The following is a 21,032-nucleotide window of genomic DNA, read 5'->3' on the forward strand; positions in this document are numbered from 1 at the left end:
ATTCGTACAATATAAAAAGATTGCTGGCAAAGTACTAGAAACCAGGAGGGTTTTTTGATTAATATAAAACTTGGAATAAGTTGAACAATGGTGAAAACCAAGCAGGTGATACATCTCCTGCTGTGACAATGAAGCCGCTAGCTCCAAATGCCCTTCTTCATGGGGCATGGGAGCAGCAGGTTTATCAGCCCTTTCATTAAAATTGTATATCTAATGGATTAGTGCTGTCTCTAAGCAATAAGGCACAGATAATGATAAAATATCCCAGATTAAATACTTTTACAATATTCAATTTATTACACTTCCCTTGGTGTAGCTAATAAAAGATATGATTTGCTGCACTGTGCAGGTTAACGCTTTAACCTTTTAAACTGTGCTATCTAGTGCTCAAAGACAATACACCAAGTTTAACTTGTAAGCTAAAGCATAAAAACTGTAACAATAAAAACTTTGTTGTTTTTCCTAAAAAGGAACTTATTCCAGATATAAATTCCTTATATATAGATAGATAGATAGACAGATAGATAGAGATATAATGCATAATCCCCACACACACAAACTAGAAACATAAAACATTTGGAAGTCAAGTGAATTACATTTCCATTAGGCTTTCACTTCTGAAAATAATAAAAAGCCCAGTGTGTAATCCATTCAATATATGATAACACTGCAATGTTTTCAATTAAGTATTCCCAGGTTTACAGCAATCAATTTCTAGAAGGGTTAACACTTGAAAAGCAGGTGCTAAACAGCAGCACATCTATATTTTGCATAGTTTTTTTCACAAACCACCCACACTCCCTACACGCTTTAGAACAATTATTTTGCTGGTCCCTAAACTTTATCTTAAGCCTGTCTGTCCAGAATGTTGCGTTCTAAATCAAAACAGAATTGGGTCACATGCTGAAGTGTAAACATGAACAGGCTCCTCATGCCCCGCAGGTGATATCTCATCTGTGTGGGGGGGGGGTGGAAATGATGACTATCTGTGTTGTCAAAATACTACTACTGAGGCAATTACCATTGTAGTCTGCTTGCTGCCTGGACTCGATGGATGGGACCAGCTGCCAACGGGTCAGCGTTTTCCCCATATTTCTAATGGCAAGCTCAGGTGTTCCAGCACTGTAAATTGGTCTGCCTGTGTCAGTGGTTATCTGTATTTCAGCCACCTCATGTCTTTGCATAACACATATGCTGAATATTTGACTTGGCCATGTTGTATACAAAAATTGTATACAAACACTGCTGATAAAAGCTTAGACCTAAACATTTAATGCAAGCTGCTCAAAACAAAGAATACTATTACTATAGTATACTAAAAATGCAGTTCAGATAATTTTTCATAATAAAAATAATTCACTATCATTTAAAAATCACTATCATTTGGAGTTTATTAAACAAACAAAGAAATATTTTTCTTGAACTGCACAAATTTTACAAAACTAAATCCATACTAATCAGTGCATATGTCCTTTGTAAATTTACATAAACTAAATAATAACAACAACAACGTTACAGTGTATGTTGAAGTACTATGAATAAAAGGGCAGGATTTTCAAAAAAACAGTCTTACTGTATCGAACTTGTGCAAGTGATTTTCAAATTAAATGAGTTAATTAAATCAATCTGTTAATGCCTTGAAATTGAGTGGATTGGGTTGTTAATGAGCGCATTTTTCTTTAAAAAACGTAATTGTCGCAGGTCACCTACATCACTCTGTCTCAACGACTAGATAAGGGGAACTCGTTACTCAAAATGCATGTTAACGAGATCAAGAAAAATGAATGTAGCATAATTTGCTGTTATGGAAACTATGAGCGTACTATTACCCACCAGCGAGCAGCAGCCAAATGGACATAAATAATAATGGAAATATCTATGTTGTGTATAATTTGTACACTTCATTTAGAATTGTGCATTTTGTCATGCAGAATGTACATTTATTTAGCACACCTCACATATAAAATACTGGTTTACGATTACCTGGCATATGGGTAAAAATCAGACGGCACAGATTTAAAATAAACAAATAAATAAATAAATAAATAATAAGTCATCATTAAGCCCCACTAGTCATTTACCCTCTTTCGGGGGGAAATTTTGCCACAGCTTACTATTTACAACTCTTTTAATGTGGATTTTGCAAACTTTTATTGGTTAAAAAAAATAATAATAACACTACAGTAAGCCATCTATGTATATTGGTTGGAATTTATTTTCTTATGTTGACATCTACTTTTGTATGTATTTTAGAATGTATGATTGCAGGCTATAAATAAATATGTTTGAAGTGCCATTTGTGATTGTAGTTGTTAGTTATTATACATGTATACCATGTATATAACACTTCATTGTATATGTATTAAGCTTTTAAAATTACAATCAAGCTCCCTAACCAAATATATAATTAATTGTTCGGTGAATTTCTGTAACCATGCCTCTACAATAAATAAACTCAGCATGATTAGAAGTAGCCACTGAACTCTTATAGTATTATAAGAACATGTTATATGCATACAAACCTGTGAAGGTGAACGTGTGCATTGTACATAATGAGGGGTGAGTCTGACAACATTAAACACGTCTAGGCAAAATCCATGTCCGTGATCTCGATCACATTCCTAGTGGATCTGTGTGTCCTTGTATGCCTGTTCTTCATTTTTGTGTGGATTAGACACAGGTGTTAAAAGCCAAGGATGCATTGCAAATCCGCAATCACCTAAGGAAACTTTATTGCACTATCCAACATGCCGTTTTCTATACCAAGATTTCAGTTGCATAATTCAAATAAAATCTAAAGTAAAGGTCAGCTGTCATATTGCACGTATGCAGAATTCAAATAGGCTACAGTTGTACTGATAGTTTCTTGGTAGTAACACTACACTTCCTGTAAATAACGGTATATCATTTTAGCAATACAAACATTCCGTAAGGTTACAAATGGTTAAAACAAGTGAATAAATCTCCTTTATAACAAAAAAGGTTCAAATATTTTCAAAACTACAAATATTGAATTATCTAGGTAGTCTGTAAGAAATTAACTCTGGTCCTGGTCCTTCACTCACTCACTCACTCTCTCTCTCTCTCTCTCTCTCTCTCTCTCAGAAATCACATTAGATGATTATTTAATAATGAAATAAGCATAACTGCTTCATTTACAACCTTTTGAAAATTCTGCCCAGAGTCTAGTTACATGAGTTGTAAGGGCGGTGTCCACAGTACAACAGGTACTGTATGGCAAGCCTATAGTACTGTACCACTAGACAGAACAGAGATTCTACTGTACATTAAGGCATATTCTGACTTGAATTTCTAAGAGGGCTAAGTCATATACAGGGCTCAAATTTATGAGCTATGGGTCGCCAGGGGCGACCAAAATTGGTCTCAGCGATCAAATATTAATTTGCATTCACCATTGAAGACTGTGGGAGTGAGCAGGTCAGATACAGGTCAGGTTAGTTATATTATTAGTTTTGCACATATTTTTTTTTTTTTTTTTTTTAAATATTATTTCAGTGCGTGTTCGTTGTGTCGATTTCAGCAGACCCTAACTTACTGTATTTAGTACTATGTCTTAAAATGTATTAGCGAAAGTAATATAAATTTCACATCTGGTAGCCAACGTGTTGTTGCTAATCGGGCTGTCTTTTCAGTTTTCAATGTGTTAATAAAGTTTATTCATACTCTGCCGTTGTATAATAAACTACTGAAATCAAGTTGCTCAATGTCAACATCCATTTGTTTTATTTTTCCAACTTGTCATTAAAACCACAGAGTAGCTGCTATTTCTGCTGATTGTAAACACATTTTTGTTTTGTTTCATATAGCACATTGACAGCATTCATAGGATGTGTACAAAAATGGAGATTTACTTTCACTTAACAGAAAAAGGTAAATTACACAAGCGAATTCATACTGTATTTACGTTTTTCCGGGCTGATTTGTAACGGTGATTAAAGCGTATATTCAGGCTGGCTTTACATTGGACTAAGGCACGCGTGTTGACAAAGGCGGCTGTCAAACAGTGACGTCACTATATGGTATTTTACATGGCAACCAAATTTCAAAAGTTAGGAGCCAGATGCCCATAAGGATTTTGCCCAACTTTGAGCCCTGATATACCTGTCCCTTTCTTCAAAGGCTATGCTTAGCTCTGTCTAGGCAGTAAGAAATATAAAAATGTTATCCTCTGTACTTAAACTAAGGGGATGTGTGTATATCTTTTATATCATCTCTCTCTCTCTCTCTCTCTCTCTCTCTCTCTCTCTCTCTGATAGTATATATATATATATATATATATATATATATATATATGTACACACATGTATACGTGTGCACATCACATTAGCTTTCCAATCAATGGGTTTACTTTTAAATATTGAAGATCTTTAAAGAGTTTGTAAAATCCTCAAATTTAATTTTAATTTTTTTTTAAATTTTTATTATTGAAAATTTGTCAATGAAATAAACTAACCCAAACATTTGCCATTTCCATTGGGGTATGTAAACTTTTGACTACAAATATATATATATATATATATATATATATATATATATATATATATATATATATATATATATATATATATATATATATATATATATATATATATATATATATATATATATATATATGGTCAGCACAGGAATGTTTTCATATGACAAATCCAACTAAGCTAAAAGAGAGAAAGAAAGAAAGCACTTCAATCTTATCCACCTGTCACTCATATTCTCATCTGAGTCCTTGCGTTCCTCGTACTCCATTTTGTCTTTATTTGTTTGACTCAATTCCTCAGTTTCCACCACCACCCCCTCGTCTAGGACCTCTGCCCCTTGCCTTGTTGAAGTCAGCTTTCTCTTTTTGACTTTGCTCTTGGTGATCTCCTGCTGTGGCTTGCATTCAGAGTTCATTATTTGGTCTCTGCTGCTGCCCTGTTGCTGGGTCAGTGCCAGAGCACCAGTGACCTCTGTTGGCAGATCAATTGCCATGCGTTTCACCTTCCTCCTCCTGCGAAGAGATCTACTGTTTTCGGAAGCCAAGTCCTCGTGCCACAGGGGTCTCTTGCCTCTGACAGCGGTCAGGGCTGAGGAGGGCCGCCGCTTGGCAACCAAAAGTTGCTCATCCGAGTCGCTGTTGTCTTTGTAATTGCTGCTGTGGTTGTCTCTGTAGTCCTTGTTTTGCTCTTCCAGACTGGACTCTGAGCCCTCACTCAGGTAGTGGCAGGGCTCCCAGGGATGGTGAGCATTGTCTGACCGTCTCTTTCTTCCCCTCCGCTTCCTGGCCTGCCGTTTCAGGAGGCACCCCATCGTGACGGAATGGTCTTCAATATCCACATAGCCTCCACGGGCCTGTTCCGAGCTTTCTTCCAGGGCCGAGACTAGATCATGAACCAGCTCCTCCATAGTTTTACTGAACTGCCTGATTAAATGAAAAAGAAAATTTAAGTCTACTGCATTTAACCTAGTATGTACCTAGTAGGTATGTAGGTTCTACAGCAAGTTATTTACTCCCTTTTTTTATCAAGATTTACAGTTCTACTTTTGCAAGTTTAGTATTTGTCAAAACGGTAATATTTTCTCAATATTGCCCTATTGTAGGAACTAGACTGAGAACCTTTTGACAGAAAGTTTGACATATCATATCACTAGCCAAAATATATGTACAAGTCTGGTAACACCTAAACTAGCTTCATATGCAATTGAACAGCCAGCTGGAAAACAGCTTTGTAGTAACAGTGAATTATTATTTTATTATTTTAGTAATGTTTGAATGTTAACTGTAGTAGTTATACTGTCAATTCTAAATCCTCAATCTACTTTTGCAAGTTGTCCTGTTAGTGCAGTTAAAGCTCACATGTTTAACTGTTCTCTATTAATTGTTATTCAGGTTAACTTTTAAAACCTTCCAAAGGTTGATATACAGCAATTGATCTGAACAGTGACAGACCTAAATACTGATGTTCAAGTAGTACCCTTCTTGATGTTTTACATACAGTATGGAACAAAACTATGGACCTATCTACAGCAGTACATCAAGTAACCAGTTCCTAAAAAGACACTCAGCAACCCAGGACAAAATTAGGTAGAAATAAGAAGAGCAACAACCAATACAAGGTTTTAAGAAAAGATTTCTAGGGAAGCAGTCCAAAGATCAATCTTATTGATGCTTGATGTAGGCCTACATGTTGTTTGTCGCTGAATCTCTTGGACTATTTGTTGTATTTTCTTGAAACATGTACAGTATTACAATCCCCAATTGGGCATTTGTTGACCTTAGCTTTGAAACCAGCAGCTGGTCATACTATAATGGGTTAATGGTAAGACATCATAATAGCAACAGAGAAGAACAGACAGATGGACAGTCTGTTCAGAGGGCTATTATTCTATTCAAACAAAATGCAGCCTCAAAAAAGTGGAGCACAGCCTAACTTCCAAAATCTGCCCTAAACAAAGTGCTGTCACCAGCTTTTGTTTCAGTTACATTGTATAAATGAACACTACAGTGCTAGGCTTTATTGCATTAAACATATTTAAAAAAAAATGCATTCTGAAAACCAACAGCAGCAAACTAATTATTATTTAATGCAAGCAGGGGCATTTAAAATGCCTACATTGGATACAATGACATCCCATATGTATGCCAATTTACAGCAGATTCCCTTTGTTAACTTTTTAATATAGCCTTTGCTAAAGTGCCTTGGTTGGCGTTCAGACTGCTCAGTTGTACAGTAGTTGCCAGCCTCAGACTGGATCAGCCAAAGTATATTTTTGTTAGTAAACACATGGCACCTTCAGAGTACCTACCGATGATCATGTTTCCTTTTTGATGGAAACCAGCTGTAGGTCTGTTACATGTGAGTGATATTAACCATAGTGTGATAATAACCAGTGATATGATCAGCATGGGGACGGGGGACGGGGGGACGGGAGGGCGGACAACATTAACAGCAGTAGTATTAAATGTGCTTGACTGTCGTCTTTGACCGAGATCAGGATAGTTATTCATATAAAACAAAAAACTCCATTATATTGAGAAGATGTAATTACATCGAAAGGAATATTCATACAAAACAAAGAAAAAAGATCAATATATAGGCCTGTAAACAGATAAATAAAAATATTAACTGATAGTGATTAAAGCAGCATGACTGATGTTGCTGTCATCCACGCAGAACATATCTCCACCTATAACCTTGGCTTAAACATTATGTTATGTGCCTCTCGTACATGCAGATGTATGTCAAAGCTTTACCCTAAACCCAAAAAACAAACATTCTGTGTGTTTAAGTTGACAACTGCTTTTCATCAAAGGACTCAGATTGACATCAGTGTTTCGAAAGAGTATTTAGAAATAACTGACATATGCTACTAATGGAAAAATAAGTACTGTGCCTTTTACTGTGTGTGTGCATCTGGATGGTACAAAGAGTGAAAGAAATATATACATATACATTTATTGACAGAATTGTCAAGATTTCTAGAGTATCTTTTTACACTTGTAGAGTACATAACAGAACCTCTTATTACACTAACTTTTGTGAGCAGTACAGACAACTAAGTTAAAAGATGCATATAAAATCACCAGAAAAAAGTCAACAAAAACTTATTCATATCATAATCAACTTATTAAAATCAACAAAAACACTTCATTCATAGACATATAACAGGAACAATGCCATCAACAATGGAAATTAACTGAGATTACCAACAGTTTGGTGTCTTAAAAAAAAATGACTAATCTTTAATACTAATTCCCTGTATCTACAAGTGTACTAATTCATACATGGAGAGTTTAAAGGAACCAAGGTTTTAAAATGTCAAATTTCTTGCCTACCTAATGTCTTTGTTAAAAATACAGGCCCTTCTCTTATTGTGGTGAGATTATTTAGTACAGATAGTGCTGAATACTGGTACCTTAGCTGTAGGTGACATTTCTGACCTAGCTAGACCACAGGGGTGAATTTGAACTAAAACACCAGAAGTTAATAGGTAGTTGGAAGCTGCAGCAACTTTTCACAGCACTCTTACATCTGCATATTTAAAGTATAAAAATTACAGGAAATTAACGTTCTACAAAAGTGTTCTGTTACTAAGATTAATAGGAAATACGACCAAATAGGCCTACTGTACAGTAAATCATGATGTGGTGTGCTCCAGATCACTTTACATTATCAGTGTCCTTTATAATTTGCAGTGAACATTCTTTCCAGTTTGTTGAATTATAGCTTTCGAGCATCTTACATTACAAACAGAACCAGCTTAATTTTTTGGGAGACTACAAATACAGTAAGCATTAAATATGAATGTAAACAATATAATGGAGCCCTGGAGATCAATATTTTTATTCAAAAATTACAATACTTGTACTCCAAAAGCATTAAATCATTTAACATGATGGATCTCCAAGCCCAGTTGTCTACATAGACAGGTATCTGACTTTTGAATGCAAAAGCTGTTTAAAAATGATATCCTAAAATACAAGCTACAGTAGTTATTTCCAGACGGTACTACACTTCTCAGTTAGACTGAAGAATTGTAATTATACAGATTACTAGTGTAAACAAATGTATCATGCCTAGAGAATTTAGACAAACAGGAGTGCTATATTTTGCATATGCGCACATTTTTGTTTTATGTTTTGGTACATGCAGTGTACAGTATATTAACTGTAAACACAGATGTTTGATGACCGGTTGATTGCGGACAGTTCCGGCATTTTAGATTTGACTTTGAAATCATTTAATTCAAAACACATAAGTATTTAGTACCCAATGCGCACAACAAGTGTTTTTTTTTTTGTTTGTTTGTTTGTTTTTTTGTTTGTTTTTTAAATAAACGATTCAGTGTCATGTGCATCATGTTGTCAAGGTATATAATGGCAGCCCTAAAAAAAAAATAATAATAATAAAGCTGAAAATGAAGTTCTGAAAGGTCAAGTACACCAGACAGCACAGCACTTTCTTTCCTTAGTGTTTTCGGCCTTCCCTCAACTAATGCTTACAACTTTTGTTGTAGATTGAACCTTAATGAATACTGCAATTCCAGCGGAAACATGTGAGTTCGCGGTCATTACTGTAGAGACCAAATAAGATATTAAGGAGAGCAGCAGACTTACAGCGGGTTAGTTCTAAGAATACTTATTAGTTAGTTCTAACAACCATTTGTACGCTGCTTTTTAGGTATCTGTTCATTATACACATACATAATAACATTCTGCGCAAACATTTTAATTCTGACATTGCAACACATTGTGAGAATATCGTATCTGCTTTATTCACACTCTTATTAGTGCTGCATATACTGATTATTTCTTAAGCAACCATATCTTTAAGAAGAAAAATGAACGTCTTTTTTACTGCAACACATCATACACTCGACTAAAATATACCATGATTTGCTCTATCTTTGTTTTAGTTTAACTTAATTTTCTAATAATACAGTGGCTACTGTCCTGACAATAAAACAGTAAACTATCATCATTTAGCAATGCCTTTTCAGATGGTAAAAAAAAAACAAAAAAACAACAGTAACAAGAACGGATGTATTGAGTCAATGTCATCCCCTCTGACAATGCCGAGTAGTTACTCAAACACGAACGGCAAATATGTGGCTAAAACCGTGATCCTGAAGTATGGATGTCAGATTTAGACACGTATAGTGCTGTGCCACTGTTCTGTGTTATGTTTACACGGTGCGAGTCATGAACAAGTCTGCAGGTGTTTGCTATACGTTTCATGTAAAGAAAATATGAAACGTTTCTGAAGGTTTACAGACACCATCGCAGGTAACAGTATAATCTTTCTTTTAGCTACCTCAATTTCCTATTCTCTAAATTTGCAACTTACCAACTGTCTCCCGTTTTACAGACGTTATTTGCTGTACCGGACATTAAAGCTCAAATAAAACATTTACTTACAAATAGAAACAAACATGAAGCACTCATGGGAGCCACCATGATGATTCAAAAATGCTCACTGTGAACGAACTAAGCAACCGGAAGTAGGAACGCAACTTAAAAATGAAAATATATTTTGAAATGCTACTTATGCACCATAATTTTTAAATATGCACACGTTTCTGTTGTATAAGTATTATTTATAATTTGATTGTACTTTGTTTCTATGTAGTTTCTTTTGCACGTGTAATTTTATTGTTTCCTCGCTTCCCCCCTACTTGTTTTTGTAGTTTGGTCACGTCTCCATAGTAATACGTATAAACATCAGAAACATGGCCACAATGGTGACGCTACAGAGGTAGATAGATGAAATTAAAGAATGTTTTAATAGAAACAGGTAATTTATCAAATTACATATCCCAAATTGTATTTACATTTTTAAGATATCAGGCTAAGAAATAGAGATTAGGAGAATAGTTCACAGAAAACCAGTCAGGGTTCTACATAAGCTAATTTATTTGTTTGCAGTTTAAACTTACAGTTTCTTCTGTAGTAACCGTGTATGCATTCACAATTACATAGTTTAATCTATTAGTGTATTAGTCAGAAAATGTGTTATTTATTTATGTTTTATTACAACGAGTTTATCAATAACCGTGCATTTTGTAAACATTTTTGTTATAAACGTGTATATTATAAAAGTATATTGATTTGTGGGGTAAGACAGTTACAGAGACTTTAAAATTAGTCTGGTGGCCAAGTCAGTAATAACAGGGTCAGTGGTAAATTATGCCAGATCTGACATGTTTGCTTCCTTGTTTAATAGATTAATCAGAGCAAAGGAACAATCGATTAATACATAAACAAATTATATCAGATATGAAATACAATTGTAGTAGTCTACAAAGTCGGTGTTAACCGGCATAAAGTACAATCTCTGTTTCATGTAAAAAAAATATTTTGAAACATTATTTTTCAAATAATTAGTGACTGATCAATATAGCAATTGGTCACACTTACGCAGTACATGAGAGCGTGCAGATGTGGTGCATCATTAATTTTGAGCAAGTTGAATGAGGCACAGCGAATTAAAGGAAGAAGGCCCGTTATCTAATGAAAAGAACATTCTTTAGCACAAACTGAGTGTCAAAATCTGGCGTTAGAACAGTATATGGAGACCAATTTTCCAAATATTTAGAGCTGCTTGACCGTCCAATGAAACTTGCTTCGGAACTTCTTTAGCATAAGTTATAAGGTGGAAGTATGCGGAGGGACCCTGGCTATTTGTATGTCACATTTACATAGAGATCTTGTCAGAAATACCATGGAATGCAAGTACTGTACTTCTGGAAAGTTGTGTGCTTTATTGATCTGTATACAATCGTAATTATATAGGCTACACTACGGAATAATCATTCATCCTTTCACATTACAAAAATACACACACACACACACACACACACACACACACACACACACACACACACACACACACATATATATATATATATATATATATATATATATATATATATATATATATATATATATATATATATATATATATATAATTGGAACATTTTAATTCTACTGCTACTGATCAAATACTGTATTTTTAATCTAGATATTCTTCAGTACCATAGCAACGTTGTTCTTGGGATTTCTAGACTACACTACACCTTTCCCCTTTATTTGAACTGCAATTTGTTTGCTTTACTCTAATACAGCCGATTATGTTTTCCAGAATTACATGAGCACTGCAAGTAGTTTTCAGGTCACAATGTTATACTTGATGCTATTGTTGAGAGTTCTTGCGAAATATCTTTCCAATGCTTATTAAACTGTGTAACGTTTAAATGTGTAGTTTCTGCAGTAATTGGAACAGTGGACAAATGTATCTTTCTTGCAGGTAGAAGATAGGAGACCAGCTAGTAATAAGCTAGGCATATTGCTAGTAAGAGAGACAGTTGTTTTAAAACTTTGATTTACAGTCATTTAAAAAAAGGACCTTGTTGTAGCACACTGTATGTATAGTCCCAGCTCATTTTCCATAGTGACTAAACTAGCTTCCACAAGCTTCTACTGTAAGTTAATTTAGATTATTTTACTTAATTGATAAGTAAAATGGGTTTGGTGGTCTCAACTCCCAGTTCACATGCTCTAGCCTGGGTGGCAGGGGTGTTAAGGTATGTTTTGAGAGCGCTTGCAGAGCTATGATAGACTATGATTAATAGTTGACAATGTATCTGTCCCTCACACCTCACAAAGTGAAATAGTATTCATATCAGTAGAACTGCAGCAGGAGCTTAACTGACTGGCTTCTGGATAGATGACAGTGTAAACAAACTGGAATGTAAAAAAAGGTTCTCACATCTGGGTGAAGAGAAACAGACAGCATATAATACTCCAAATAATTCTATTTTAGAAGAAAACTTGAAATGATTGTGGGACATCTGCCACTTTAAAGAAGGTATTACTCCAGCTCATCCCTCATGAAAAGCAGATTTAAAAAAAAAAGCTTAGAGATGCAAAATCCAGGACAAAAGCTAATGCAAAGCGAAGCGGTGCTTATCAAGTGCTTTTAAATGTAATATTGTGCATGTGACCTAAATGATTACACAATGGGACATATTTACCATTTTCACAAACAAAAATTACTGCAGAGTCCCATCTGTATATCACAGGGAAAATGTATAGAACTAAAAAGAGTGTGTTATGCAAGGGTTAGATAAAATTTAGAAATCCCTCATATAACATTGTAAATAAGCTAGCCAGCCAGGGATACATCACCATTTCACTAATTCCTTCAAAAACGTTGCGGTAGAAAGTCTTTTCTCCAGCTTGGTCCTCAGCCGTCATTTTCAAGACACTTTATTGTGAAACATCAATAGTTTCTAGCTGTCTATTACCATAACATCTCTATCAAAGTCTTTCCCAGTGTGGTTGGGGAAAAAAAAAAAAAAAAAAAAGAAAAAACTTGCAAAAGAGAGAAGATTTTCTGTTACAGAATACATGTCAGGGAAATCTGTTTGCATAACAAATGAGTGAGGCATTTGTGGGACTTCCCATTTGCACATAAGAATGCTGCTCTTACAGGTGTTTCTCATTTATTTTTTCATACCACATTTTTTACTCATTTTTTCAGTCAAAAACGATGTAATATTTTTGAAACCATTATAGACTTTAATAACAGTTTACAAAGGTTTTAATTATATCAGACTTTTTTTGTGCATAAAACAACTTTTTTTCATAACTAAACAATTAACAAGGTATATACCTGTACATTTAAATGAAGTACAAACAGTAATGTATTTAATTATTTCAGGATTGCTGAGGAAAATGGAAGAAAAGAACAGAAGGCAGTTCTTCTGATTTATCGCTGGTTTAGAGGATGCAGAGTCCAGGCATATCTCAGGCAATGCTTTGTTTTATGGAAGCACCAAAAACAAATGTCTTTATATTTTGTACATTTCAGTGCTCATGTAAAGTCACAGTTTTTTAAAGCCATTCACTTCTTTCTGCCTCAGTCTAATCACCTCTACTTGTGTACAACAGTCACAACCATATGTGAACAATATACTATGGAATCTCAGTTAGAATGCAGTCCTTACTTATTGCACCCTAAGGCTGATTCTTCTGATACAGTATATAAAATGCACCAATTCCAAATTCTTGCTTCTTTCTAGTTACCTTTTGTTGTATTTTTTCTACCAATTATTAAATTATTCAGTAATCCAATAAACCACCCAGAGGCTGTAACTCTAAATTGACCATTTTGTGAAAATGTAATATACTGTAATTTATGCAAATCCTAAACAACATACTGTGTAGTAAGCGACATGTGTAGTACATGATGGTTATGAAAAAAAAAGAACAAACTACAATACATTTGTATAGCATGTCACACATATGACTGCCAAAGTCAGACCATTTAAATAACAGTATACACATAATAATACAAAAATAGCAACTTTAAAGTTACATTAAAATCCACTAAGATAAGAAAGCTATTATATAAAAGTGCATTTTTTGTCTTGACTTGAAAACTGTAATGGTCCCAGCTTCCCTGACAAACAAATGCATTCCATAATTCCTTAATTTAGGAGCTCTACAAGACATTTCAGTCCAAAAAATATGCCTTTCAAAGCATAATACAACACGTTGCCTGTAGTTAAGATGACTAATGCACAAAGAGATGTATTTTACTCAGCACACATGCTAGTAGATTAAATACTGTTGTGTACCCTTATTTTACTATGGTACATCTGCACAGAAATCTTGACGTTTTCCCATGCTTTTCTTTTGGTTATACTATGCATTTACAATGGTTTGCTATGATTGTAAACATTCTTTACCAGACCCCTCTGGTATTTACAATAACTACCTGGAGCACACCATGTAGAGTAGCAACCTTTAAAAGATCTTCAAGAGAAGAAATGTGGAACCACAAAACGTATGTTCTCAGTGACTAAAACATGCAGTAGGTTGTCAATTAATTCAGGACTAAATGTTCCTGGGACTAAATGCTCCTAGAACATCCACACTTTCTATCTGGTGCATAGAGACTAATATTGCCCCACTGTGGGGCTTATTTGCAGTTTTGCAATCAGATATGACTTTAAGTTTAGTATTAAATTTAAGGTTTGGGGTAAAATTGTGATTTATATTGAGGATCGGGTTTATATGTAGATGCTCCTGGAGGTGGGGATGTTCATGGAATATTTCACTATGAGTGACTATAACCTTTTCTCCTGCATTGCTGAATGGTACACAAAGGCCGGGTTTCCATGCAGCTTAGAAAGTCATCACTCTGGCCCTGAATATCAAAGGTTTTTTGACTTTCAGGGAGGGCTTTTGTGGTGGGATTTTAACTTTCAGACTGTTTTTGATGTTCTGTGTAAAGATAAAAAATGTCCAGGAAGGATGAGCAATGGGAGACCCTGTTGTGACAGCCGCCAGGACCCGGGCTATACAGACAAGGCTCATTTGCATGAGAAGCAGAGTGGTGCATGCTGGGGGACACTGTTGTGATTGTTTGGCACCGCTATGCTAAACCGGGACACTTTATTTTATGTACAAAGTTGTTTTAACCCTTTGCTGCCTATGCAGAATGACCGCATAAGATCATGAATATGAACACTTTGTGTTTAACACTTCTAGTTGTGGAACCTTAAATCAGAAATTAAATGCCAGTACATCTACAGAAAGGCATTAAGTAGATCTTTCCAGTGACATCATTTATTTTGTTGTCTGGTCTTTTATATTTTTTTCATGTGAGCTACACCTCCCAAAAAATTATTGAAAAATGTAAAATAATAAAAAATATTTTTAAAAACTGCCAATTTCAGCCGCTTTCCAAGCTGTATATCAAAAAAATTTCTAAGGATTTCAAATCTGAAATCAGAATTGAAATATCTTGTACAGTTACAGAGCTACACAAGGTTTTAAGATGCATGGTATTTTACAAAAAAATCAACCTCCAAAATGGCATTGGCTACAGCTAAGTAACACATACACAAAGAAAGTAAAAGTAAACCAATAATAAGCTAAATAGTGTCTGTACTTTACAAACATGCACAAAGTAAAAGTAAATTAATAATAAAATACATAGCTAAGTAATAATAATAACTACAGCTAAATAATGTATCTGTCCTTTACACACACACAAAGTAAAAGTAAACTAATAACAAAATACATAGTTTATATTATAATTATTATTATTATTATTATTATTATTATTATTATTATTATTATTATGAATAATAGTCAATCTCATGAGGAGAAACAAGTTCAAAAAAGGGAAAAAAATTAAATAACAACGTATATAAATAAAACTAACTATAAGAAAAAAAATAATAATTTGATGCTGTTACACTAGTTACTCGTCTTATAAAAGTTAGCCCTGTTCAGCAAGCACACACGACACAGCAGGAAAAAAACAAAACACTGCAGATTCAAAAAAAAAAAAAAAAAAACGAATATAAAGTTTAAAATGAAACTTAAAAAAGTCTAATTATTTCAAATACTTACTGTTTATATGATGTGTTGATTAGCACTCTTGGAATTGTAGAACAGATCTTTGAATCCGCTGGGAACTCTTAATGGCACCGGCAGAGACTCGTCTTTGAGCAACCAAAATGTTGGTTTCCCAACATACAGGGTGGTATGGTAAACCAATGGGAATATGGTTACCATACTATTGTATTGTCTATGAACCCACACTCAAACCCCCCCCCCCCCCCCCCCCCCCAAAAAAACAAGATTTGCTGGTTGGATAGCTAACCATGGATAGCTAACATACGACATGTTTTGTCATCAATCAAATACGATCGATTTTAAAGCATGTCGGCAGCAAGGGGTTAATGCCTGTTTTTGAATCTGTGTCTGTGTGTTCCCCTGTGTGTCTCTCCGGCTTTTCTGTCCTTTTAAGGATTGTTTAGAATTGCCATTAAAGAGCTTCTAAATTGAGATCCATTTCCAGTCTCTTCAACTTGAACCACGCAGAAATGCTACATTGGTGTCAGAGTGTGGGGATGAATGAAGACAATGCCTCTCCGGAAGAAGCAAGGGCCAGAAGCGGCGAAGAACCCTTGGAAGGGACCTCGACGCTTCCCTGGGATGGGAAGTTGGCAGGCGGGCAACCGCTGACCATGGGATGGAAGATGCACTGCCTGGGACCCAGAGCGGCAAAGGCGGCAGGAACCCAATGCCACCACCCTCCCCCAGGGCTGAGCAGCCTGAGTGTGCTGTGTACGCCGGAGGGGCAAGTGGTGCCCCAGCCTGACTCTTGCCTGAGCTCCAGCAGCAGGTGGCGGGTGCCTTTTTCGATACTCCGGCCCAGCGGCAGTCAACACCCCAGCCTATGTGACCAAGTTCCAAGTGGTCGCCCAGGTGAATAGGTGGACAGCCACATGGTGGCAATCCTGGAAGCTTTGCGTGACCTGCCCCATGGGAAGGAGATAGAGTTCCGGCGCTGTGCACTGTACTGCAGCGCCAGTTCGGAAAGGGGCCCCAGGAGTTGGAATTGCGTAACCAGCTGGACGCTCGGAAGCGAGAAGCCAGCGAGAAGCTAGAAGGCGAGCAGATGAAGGCAGTCATCATGGAGGCCAGGGCCCGTCACCACAGTGGAACCAAGACAGTCAGGGCCGGAGACCTTACCGGATCAGACGAGAATGGCAGGGAGCAAGAAGAAGACCTGCACCTCCCAGGCCGTGGACTCACCTCCTCCTTGCAAACCACCAGCCTGCCGCCAGTGTCGCCGCCCCTTGTCCGTCCCATCCTTGCTATGGAAAGCCTCAGGCCTGCCGGGTCATCGGGAAATGACAACGTGTTGGTCTAAAGGAGGAATGGCTGACCCACATTCCCGCACCCTCCGCTCCAGCTTCCCTTGAGTTTATAGGACGCCTTGGTCAGAGGAGGAGCCTGTATACCCAGGGTCCCCCATCAGCCTCATCCGCCCTGGCACACTCCCCAGCAACAGGGGGAGGGGGGCGACCTTTAGGCCTGGCGCGCCACCACGGCCTGTATAAAGACGGTGACCGGTCAAGTTGCCCCCATCCATGGCAAATAAGTACTGCAAGTCAGATTCACCACCTGAGGTACGCCAAATCTAAGCACAGCACCGTTGGCACCGCCACACCATCGCCAAACCAGCAAGCAATCTCTCACAACAACAGCACCGTCTCCAGACCAGATGGCCGCAGCCAGGATCATCAAGCCCTTGGGCAGCCCCCACCCCGCTGGTGAAGAAGAAGGACGGAACTTGCCGGTTTTGCGTTGACTACTGTTGCCTCAACGCAGCCACCCGCAAGGACTCCTACCCACTCCCCCGGATAAACGAGGCCCTGGACTGCATCGCCGGGTCCTCGTGGTTCAGCTCTCGGAACTTCTGTGTGGGTATTGGCAAGTTTGAACTGGACCCTGCAGCTCACCCGAAGACAGCCTTTGTACACGGGCTGTGGCAGTTCACCATCATGCTATTTGAACTGTGCAATGCCCCTACCACTTTCAAGCACCTGATGGAGAGGGTCCTGGCGGGTGTGCCCCGGAGCGCCTGTGTGGTCTACCTAGACGACTTCATGGTGCATGCTCTCACTTTCCAACAAGCCATGAATAACCTTTGGACTTCTCCATGGTACGACAAGCACAGCTCAAACTTCATCCGGGCAAGTGTCACCTGCTGCAGTGAGAGACCACCTTCCTGGGGCACGTCGTTGGGTCTGATGGAATTGCTACTAATCCAGACAAGATGAAGACGGTGCTGGAGTGGTTTTTATAGGTATGAAACAGTTTAATTTGTTTTACAACTTTGTTCTTTAAAACATATGTTTTCTTTGAAGTATAAAAACAAGAAATGATTAATAGAATATATGAGACCAGTGATAAGGCATAGTGCTAATAAGAGATGTAAAGCTTTAATTTATACTCATTTAACATTTAAAAAGGGTCTTGTTGTAACACACTAGGTATAGTCCCAGCTAATTTTCTACAGTCACCAAACTAGCTTTCACAGCAGTATGTTAATTTTGATTATTTTATTTCATTGATTAATGTGTAAAGTGGCTAATTACTGTAGGTATAATTTGAGCCCCTTAAGTGCCCATATTACAGGCAACAGAATTGATTTTCTGTCTTTACGAATGTTTTTTTTTTTTTTGTGTGTGTGTGTTTTTTTTGTAAAACAACATTCACCCTATATCCCCAGTTTCATTCATTGACAGCAAGAACAGTTGCCAAACAAATCACATTACCTGTAATTAATAATTAAACCAAAGAAAGGAGCTACTTTAGATTGGGATATTTTAATAAAAATGCACAATATTGCTCTATTAAGACATATTTGTTTTCATACTATTCCCATTTTAAATAAGAATAGGTTGAGGGAAAAAAATTGAAAACCTTTAACACATCAATCATAAATTAGACAAATGTTCCGGCAGGTGCCATTATAACACTGATCGCCCTGTGAGTCATGTTCATCAAGGCATAGAGTGACAATGCTGTAGACCTGTGACCTTTCTTCTGAAGGTCAGGCATGACATGTGTGATGTCAGTTCAGCTTCATGGTTTACGAACTGTCTTTTTATTAACTTCTCATTTTTTTAATCATCATTTAAGTCTAGGTATTTGAAGCACATTTTTTGAAGGGAGCCGTTAACCATATATGAAGATAATACCTCAATGTGTAATGTATATCATGCAGATACTTAAAATGTCTCATGACTTCCATATCGTTAGTGTCGCTGTTTAATAGATAATGATAAGGGATGGGTCACCATAGCCTGACTAGAATCAGTGATTGAGCCTATTTTAGAAAACCCTATTTGTATCAAATAATTACAAATTAGTTATAATAATGTAGTATATATGGATAAATGTATTGCAAAAAAAAATTGTGACACAAACCTAGGAAAATGGGGTTAAGTTTTTACACTACAGCAATCTCAACTGATACATGTTCTTCCTAGGCACTGCAGCAAAGACAGGAAAAGTGTGGCGTCTCCCCCGGTACCCACATGTGTAATAGTTGGCTTTAAATAAGTGATTTGTATGTACATACTTCATGTAACATGAAAAATTTAAAATAAGTCCCACCTTTTTCTCATGCTATTTTGGTAGTACCATTTGGGTAATTTGGGTTTCCATGTATAATTATTATTTTTTTTTTTTTAGGGAGAGAAATTATTCTTCCAAATGCAAACTAATTTAATATTAAAATATGGGAGTGATTTAAATGTTTCTGTCTGCGTTCCAGTTTGGCCTTGCAAAACTGATGTTGTGCAGTTTTTTAAACTGTGTTTCCACTGTGTGTGTGTGTGTGTGTGTGTGTGTGTGTGTGTGGGCGTCAAGAAGTGACGTTTTTTGTATCCCTAAAACCGTTAAATCATGTGCAATTCAGCAAAAAACATAGGGATGTGGCAATTTAGTACATAATTAAATGATTAATTAAGGCTCCAGCCACAGGTGTATAAGTAGGGTGATCACAGGTGTTAGTGGAGGTTGTGTAATGGTGAAGGAACGGCGGTGCAGTTTGTTGTTTTGTGTATTGTTGTAAAATGTTATGTAAATAAACGTGTGTAAGTGCTTGAAATACAGTGTTTCTGGTCTCTGAATCTCCTTGCCAACACGCACCCCTTCATAGTCACAAAAAAAAATATAATAAAAAAGCAAGGTAAGCAAAACAAAAACCCAGATAGATAGATAGATAGATAGATAGATATAGATAGATTTATTATAAACCTGTTATAAACATACATATATAATACAGAAATGTAGCTTCAGCATTTCTGATCCGTATATTCTACAAATGGAGCTAAAATACCAGCACTTTAGGTTAATGATATAAAAATTATCCAGTCAAAATGTTTAATACAGTATATTTTCTAAATACTGGCAGTAAATCTACAATAGGCTCTATACTTGCCCACATTTCCCACTACATAATAATAATAATAATAATAATAATAATACATATCCAAATTCCGCAGGGACAGTGCAAGGCTCTCGCCATTAGAATATTATTGTTGTTATTTATTTATTTATTTTGTTATTGGGGATCCAGTATACTGGTAGTCCATACGAGTTCAACACATTTCTCAGTAGATTGTAATCCACCCGGGAATTCTGGAACTTTTTGGAACTTCGTTCTGTTAGTCTTGCACAAGCTGATGTTAATCCCTATATTTAAATTTTTGAACAAATGTGTGCAGCCAGCAGTTTTTTTTTTTTTCTATTTCATGTTTTTGTTCTTCTTGCTCAATAAATTTGGTTTAAGAGATTTTACTTCAACTCTGTAGGTGGTCGCTCAAGCCTGGTGCTGTCGGTAGCCCGCAGCAATAATACAGGAGAACACTGGCACAAATTCCCAGCTATGCTAATTTAATACATTTTGGGGTACAAACATGACGGGTTTTTTTGTCCTTGGTAGTTACCATTGATAGATGCCACCTTAGGCTAGTGTACAATGAATTGCGTCTTAATGCCAAGGGACAGAAACTGTAGGCTTAAAGGAATCAGATATCCGATGACAAAACACAAAGATAACAGTGTAAAGGATGAAAAAAAAAATTCTGTGCATTGCAAAGGGCTTTGTTATTTATGTATGTATTTGCAAAGGGCTGCATTTTTAAAAAAAATT

General features: G+C 36.5%; 1 protein-coding gene across 2 annotated transcripts in view; it reads right to left on the reverse strand.

The window, feature by feature from the left end:
* Positions 1 to 9,971, reverse strand: part of LOC121315976 (G patch domain-containing protein 2-like) — a 101,364-nt gene extending 91,393 nt beyond the window's left edge. Inside the window, exons 1-2 of one of the 2 annotated variants that reach the window (XM_041250631.1) lie at positions 9,917 to 9,971; positions 4,718 to 5,419 (exon numbers count right to left, since the gene is read on the reverse strand). In XM_041250631.1, the coding sequence (XP_041106565.1) occupies positions 4,718 to 5,403 (686 nt within the window). In that variant the 5' untranslated portion in view covers positions 5,404 to 5,419; positions 9,917 to 9,971. Of the gene's footprint in view, positions 1 to 4,717; positions 5,420 to 9,845 lie in introns of both variants that reach the window. The other variant, XM_041250630.1, reaches the window with a different exon arrangement.
* Between the last annotated feature and the right edge of the window lie 11,061 nt (positions 9,972 to 21,032).

The sequence above is a fragment of the Polyodon spathula genome, chromosome 5 (assembly GCF_017654505.1).
Source record: "Polyodon spathula isolate WHYD16114869_AA chromosome 5, ASM1765450v1, whole genome shotgun sequence".
NCBI classification, from domain to species: Eukaryota; Metazoa; Chordata; class Actinopteri; order Acipenseriformes; family Polyodontidae; genus Polyodon; species Polyodon spathula.